The sequence below is a fragment of the Rhizophagus irregularis genome, chromosome 17 (assembly GCF_026210795.1).
Source record: "Rhizophagus irregularis chromosome 17, complete sequence".
NCBI classification, from domain to species: Eukaryota; Fungi; Glomeromycota; class Glomeromycetes; order Glomerales; family Glomeraceae; genus Rhizophagus; species Rhizophagus irregularis.
This window is the reverse complement of record NC_089445.1, coordinates 3,715,376-3,722,387: the sequence shown is the minus strand read 5'-3', so window position 1 is coordinate 3,722,387 and position 7,012 is coordinate 3,715,376. Positions and strand designations below refer to the sequence as shown.

Here is a 7,012-nt window from a genome sequence, read left to right as displayed (position 1 = left end):
TGATGAAAGAAAATGGAACGGCACAACCAGATTTGAACATAAAGGTCAAAATGAAAGTCGTGCAAAGGTATATCTAAAATAGACCATATGGTGAATGGTGAAAAATAATCTCCAAGAAATCCTGTAAGGGATTTCAGTATAAGATCACGTGCGAGTCTTAAGTAGGAGGGCGAAGGAAGGTCGCAATCCCAACAGTCAATAGCCGTAAATTCAGCAGCAAAAGAATCTGGTAAAGGTTTTAAAGATGATGCAGAAATGAATTTATCAAGATAATTAGATCGAAGAGCCAATAAAAGTGTTTTGAAAGTGATGAGAGGACTATATTCAGGTAAAATATAAGGGCAAGTCCATAAGTGATCTAGAGTTTCAGGAGAGGAGTTGCATTGAGGACAAGGCCAACTTAGATCATAGAGATGAGGCTTTTGTCTCTGAAGAGTTGTAAGCGTCAGAAGCATATCTAATAGTATTTTGATACAAAAAGCTAAAATTCAGAACGGCCATTCAGATGGGAGAAAAATTGCTTTTTATTGTTAAGACAAAATTTAGTACAAGTCCAATCAATATCAGAAAGATAAGAAGTAGGATTAAATCTTGGTAATACAGTGAGAGTTAAAAGATTCTTAGCGTCAAAAATATCTCTAATAAATTTCCGGATATTCATATCCATAGGTAGAGAATTAAATTATAAAATGCAAGGGGCCAAAAGTTCAGACATCGATCAAGAAGAAGGATGCGAGTCAATATGAGCAGCTTTGGCCAATGTATCCACATGATTATTCAAAGGGTCATCAGTATGAGCAGGAACCTTGATCAAAGTAACATCCAAATGCTTTTGTGAGACAACATTTCGTATAGAAGACCACAAAAGGTGGTTTGATTCTTTAAGCATTCTAGGATTAAAGAGGGCATTCATGTACAAAGACCATAAGGAAAGTAGATGAGCACAATCAGTGGTGACAGTAATTTTGGAAATCCAAGAGAGGGAGTCCAATCCATGCAATAAAGCAAAAACTTCTGAACGTAAAGCAGAAGAAAAAATAGAAGAAATGGAGTTATAAGAAGATTCAAGAATAAATCCATCAGAATCTATAGCACTCCATGCATAAGCCATCGAAGGTGTCTGATGATTAGAAGGAGGAAGGAAGGAACCATCAATATAGAGTGTAGACACTGAAGAAGGAAGTTGGATATTAGAAATCCTAGACACTTGATTGTTCTTAGGAATTGATTGCACCGGAGCAAAAAGATGAAATAATAAAAGAGATTTGGCAAAGCCTAACGAGGCACTGATCAAAATCATTTCTTTCAGCATTAATACCTTTCGTCAAAAGTTCGTCATCATCGTCACGTGATTCGTCACACATTCGGCTAATTACAAAATTCGGAAAAATTTTGGCATAAATCAACTGGTCGATTTTTGGTCGATTTTTGGTTGAGCTGTAACATAAAAAAAACCATAAATCGACCAATACTTCTTTTTTATCGATTTTTACTAATAACAACGATCGACTTAAACTTTTTTGACGATTTTTAACCGATTTTTTAATTAATTTTAATTAATATCAATAAATAATAATGACATATAAGTAAAATAAGAAAACACTGAAATTAAAGATTCGTCAAATTTTATTGTAAATCAATTTATTCGTATTATTTTATTTATTATTAAATAACCAATTCCATAAAATTCGTTAAACAATTATTGTAAAGAAAAATTCTGTAGCTTTTAGTAAATTACCGAATGTGAAACTTGCGATTTAATGGATTTATCGCTAAATATTCAGTTGCGTTGCGGTTAGAAGAAATTTTATATTTAGCAGGCACAAATTGGCAAAGAATGTTGTGTACTGGAATAATACAATCCCTACTTTCAGGAAAAAAATCTGTTTTCCATAATTCAACATTGCATGTTTCCGTTTCTTCAGTATCATCAATACTAAAATGATACCGAATATTTGCTGTATCTGCTGGTCGGTACCACCTAATAAAAGCCAAATAATGCTCAGTAGGTCCATTTGGTAAGTCAATTTCATGCTTGAAATAATACTGGACTTGTCCAGGATAACGATTGACTTCTCCATCAGTCGTTATGAATTTGGCTAATACATATGAACTTTTTATGTGTCGAAATGACAACGCGGAGCCAAACACCTCAGATCCAATACGACATCTTCTAAATTTATCCATTTTTACACGAATATTTATCGCATCTTGCTCTATAGCATCAGATGGTTTTCAGAAATTATACATTTCATATGTAGCAATATAATAATCGATCATTAAATCGAGCATCGATTGTGATAATACTACATTTTCAGAAGTAGGTCTTAATATTTCACCAGGAAACGCTTCGCATTCAGTAACAGTAGATTCCTGGATATTTTTTGAATTTAGCCAAAACCTTTCTATTTCATCTGAAGCGAATTGATCATTTTTTGATAGTGATCCAATGGTAGGATGATTTTCAAGTAATTCAAGACCTTTCATCTGAGCACTAGAAGTAATGATATCTCTGATTCAGTTATTATTCATTAATCGACGCATTAGTTCTAGTTCAATTTTTCTGTTACTGTTCGGTAATGATCCTAAGGGTTGTATTTAAAAGAAAATTTAAAACCAATAATAATAATAATAATAATAATAAAGGCCAGTGTATCTTACCGAGTATTCCATTCATGCGTTCAAATAAAAAACACCAGAACGCATATAATGGGCCAAAATCATGACAATATTCAGACAAATGAAGCGAGAGATGTAGATTCGGCATAATTTTATTCCTGCCGTATTGTACCTCAATGAGCTTTATTATTTTAACAAGTCAATAATTATCGTTAATGTGTAATTATTAACAATACGTAAATTCAATACTTATTAATACCTGTTGGAACTTTTTCCATTGATCTCGATATATTTACATCAAGTGGTGATGCATCGTTATCAAAAGTATGGTGCGTAACACCTAAATTCATCAAAAATTTAGCATAAACTCTAAATGTATCTAGTTTTTCAATTTGTATATTATTAAAAAATCAAACCGATTTTTATGTAGTTTAAGTCATACTCTTTTAGAAAATTGGCTTACATTTTTGGACTAGTTTAGTTATTTAAAAAGTTATCAGTATTTAAAAATATAGTATTTTATTAGTAGGTAGCCAGATTCGGACTTACTTTGCAGGGGTATTTACAGGGTTTTGGCCAATAAAAATGCGAGATTTAAATCACGTGACAATCTCGATTATCATTTAAACAATTATATACTTTGTCTATTGTTTCTATCGTTGATTTGGGGCCTTTTGATTTTTAGTTGCTCCCTTTTTTTAATACAAAAATATACAAAATAAAAATAAAAAAAATGCCGCTTCTTTCTAAACAAAAAAGAAAATCAAAAGAACAACCACGTACAGTAGGCGGTAAGTATAATACTAAAAAAACATGTAAAAATGGCCAGGACTCTTTGATACTTGAAGTATCTTACAATGATAATGATTTTTTCGATGATGGTTCATGCTATTTTAATGATGACACTGATTCTTTTGATGATAATGGTGGCGATTCTTCAAGTTTTATTGATGATATACCGGCTGATGATATTAATTTTGAATTCTTTGATGATGAAGTGTGGAGTGATGATGATGATAGTGGATGGGACGAACCAGAAGAAATGGAAGCCGAAATTAAACTCCACCAAAGATTAAAAAATTTCGATTTAGTATAGAAAGATGATAATCAACTAGAAAAAATAAAGCAAGGGCCATATAAAACAAGCAAAACACCAAAATCAACATATTATGACAAATATGGTCCAAATGGCACGTTAACTAAAGCTGCAGCTGGCACTGAAAAAATTACAAATTTTTTTAAGATTAGTAGTACCCAAGTTACTAATCCACAATTATCTAGAGCTGATACACTAGAAGTTTTTTCAAGTGATTCAGAAAGTGAAGTTGTTAACCCATATATTTACAAAATAACTGAAAAAATAAAGAATCTAAAAGAACAGTTAGAGAAACAACATAATCAATTAACAGTTGTTGAGTATAATTATAAAAGAGCAATATTTGAATATCTAACCTTGTTAAATAATAATAATGGACACGGAAGAATTGATATTAGTTTGGAAGTTGCTCAAAAAATTTTTATTGATGGTGGTGTATGGAAAGCACGAAAAATCTGATATCTTACAAAATATTGGTTACTGAATAATAAACTCCCAGAATCTAGATGTGGAAAACATCAAAAAACAATTAGAATAATTGATGATGAAGATGTTGCAGAAAGATGTCATATTTGGATTCGAAAACAAGATTTCAAAGCCACACCAGCTTTATTTAAAAAATTCATTGAAACTGAATTATTTCCTAGCATTGGAATCACTAGAGAAAAATCCATTGCTTTAATGACTGCAGCAAGATGTAAGTGAAGAATTTAAACTAAATTTTCTTTAATAAACCCGAATATTAATTATTATATTTATTATATATATTAAATAAAGGGCTTAACGTTCTTGATTATTCATTTCAACAATATCGTCGTGGAATATATTATGATAGGCATGAAAGAGATGATGTTGTACAATATCGAAAAGAATTCTTAGAAAAAATGTTTGAACATGAAAAATATATGTCCAAATATGAAGGTGAATCTATAGATCAAATACATCCTAACTTACCTGAAGGAGAGAAAGAGAGAATCCTGGTAGTTCATGATGAATGCATTTTTTATTCAAATGATGGAAAACGCGAATTGTAGACTAGAAATGGGGAGATGCCATTACGAAAAAAAGGAAATGGAAAATCAATTATGGTTAGTGAATTTCTAACCAAAGTTGATGGATGTCTGCGTTTGCAGCAAGCTGATATAAAAAAACATCCTCATGTACCCGAAGCAGCATGATGTTACTTAAAACCTGGCACAAATCAAGAGGGATATTGGACAGCAGAACATCTTCTGGAACAAATTGAATATAAAGCAATTCCTATTTTCGAGGCTTTATATTCAGATTGTGTAGCAGTATTTGCTTTTGATAATAGCTCTAATCATGCTGCATTTAGCAAAGATGCTTTAGTTGCAAGTCGAATGAACTTAAATCCAGGTGGTAAACAACCAGTCATGCGGAATACTTACTTTGGGCCAAATAATCAGCTACAGTCAATGGTGTTTCCAACAACACATTATGATAAGAAACTTCGAGGTAAGCCTAAAGGAATTAAACAAGTGTTAATGGAACGTGGAAAATGGCCATCTGGAGGATTGGTATTAGAATGTAGCAAATGCAAAGAAAAGTGTCAGGATAGCTCAAGAACTTCCTGCTATGCACGTCGAGTAATATCCTTAGAACCCAATTTTCTTGCTCAAAAAGGTGCTATTGAAGAATTAATTGAAAATGCAGGACATAAATGCATTTTTTTCCCTAAATTTCATTGCGAATTAAATTTCATTGAAAGATATTAGGGTGCTGCCAAAAGGTATTCTCGTGAAAACTGTGATTATTCATGAGAGGGATTGCAAAAAATGGTTCCTGAAAGTCTTAATTCAGTAACCTTAATTACTATTAGAAAGTTTTCAAGAAAATGTTGGCGCTATATGGACCTTTATAGGAAAGGTATTGACAGAAAATTAGTGGAATATGCGGTAAAAAAATATAAATCTCACAGGAGAATACCAGAGTGTGTTTTGGAGGAATTAAATAAGTTAGAATGAATAAATTTTATCAAAATTTTTTCAAGCCGTTAAAATCAATAAAATTAAATTTTACCCAATAAAATCAATTACACGTGATAAGTCACGTGAAATGTCATTTTTGAAATTTTGGACTGTTTGATGAGTTTAGGTGTTACGCACCATATCATGAACCATTGAATAATTCAAAGCGAATTTTTGATCTTGTATAATTGAAGTTTCACGATCTTGTACAATTGAAGTTTCACAAATTCTTCTGCTATTTGTTATAATTGGTAGTGGAACCAATGGAATTACTATTTCAACACTTGCTTCTCTTCGTTTTTGTTGAGCTGATGATGCTACTATAGTAGAATTAGCAGGATGAAAATTATAAGATCGTTATATTACATAAACCCACTTCTGGTAGCTGCTAAACGTGCAGCAATTCTATCCGCTTCACTTGTTATTGTTTTAGAAGAAGTGGACTGAGAACTTTTGTTTCTTGTGGTATTTCGAGCATATACTATATGGTTATAAACAGAATATGAATAATGATCAAAACTACTTGCTAAAAATTTGTCATATCTTAAATACCTCTTTCTTTACCCATGATAGAAATTTCAGATATAATCGTTATAATTTCAGAAAAAATAAAAATTTGGTTAGTAAATTAAAACTTGAAGGGGAAAAGTTTAAGACGATATGAAATCTTGGATATTTTTGATAAGCTATATGTAAATAAAGTTTATTATAAAGTTAATATATAAACTATATTTCACGCTCATTAAAATAGTTAAAAATAGCTAAATAGCTAATTTAAACATATAAATTCAAAAACAAAAAAATAAATACATCCTACCTCGTAAATATATATAAATGCAACTTTTGTGATCATAATTTTTCTCGAGGTCAAGATTTGACACAACATCGTCACCGACTTCATTCAAATAATAAGCTTTCGTAAACAGTAGCGTGGATTCAAGATTAACAACTGAATTTGCAACCGACAACGTTATCACAAGCTTTTAATAATAATGTTTGGAATATTGAAGGCTTTGGTCAAAATGAAGAGATAATTACAACCGAGTTTGCTGCTAATTATCAAACTGAAGATTATCAAACTGAAGATTATCATGCAGTCTGTGATGCAGACAATGATCATGATGAAGATAATGGTGACGATAGTGAAAAAAATGATAATATAGAAGACAATACTGATGATGGCAAAAATACAAAAAGTTTAAGTGAACATGATGAAAGCGTTCGGTCACAAAATAATAAAAGTACATTATCCAGTGAAGACTTTTGTGGTGTAAGTTTAGCTGATGCCTATGAAGAATTAAATAATATT

General features: G+C 31.3%; 2 protein-coding genes across 2 annotated transcripts; one reads left to right on the top strand and one right to left on the bottom strand.

Moving 5' to 3' along the window:
* Window positions 1-3,352: 3,352 nt before the first annotated feature.
* OCT59_009502 (uncharacterized protein) lies at window positions 3,353-5,451 on the top strand (the record flags this gene model as incomplete). Its single annotated transcript, XM_066133615.1, has 6 exons — window positions 3,353-3,709; window positions 3,863-4,148; window positions 4,215-4,412; window positions 4,493-4,695; window positions 4,750-4,840; window positions 4,922-5,451. The coding sequence occupies 6 exons, from the start codon at window positions 3,353-3,355 to the stop codon at window positions 5,449-5,451; spliced, it is 1,665 nt and encodes a 554-aa protein (XP_066000039.1).
* Window positions 5,452-5,826: 375 nt separating this feature from the next.
* Window positions 5,827-6,271, bottom strand: OCT59_009501 (uncharacterized protein; the record flags this gene model as incomplete). Its single annotated transcript, XM_066133614.1, has 3 exons — window positions 5,827-6,023; window positions 6,080-6,184; window positions 6,256-6,271. The coding sequence occupies 3 exons, from the start codon at window positions 6,269-6,271 to the stop codon at window positions 5,827-5,829; spliced, it is 318 nt and encodes a 105-aa protein (XP_066000038.1).
* Between the last annotated feature and the right edge of the window lie 741 nt (window positions 6,272-7,012).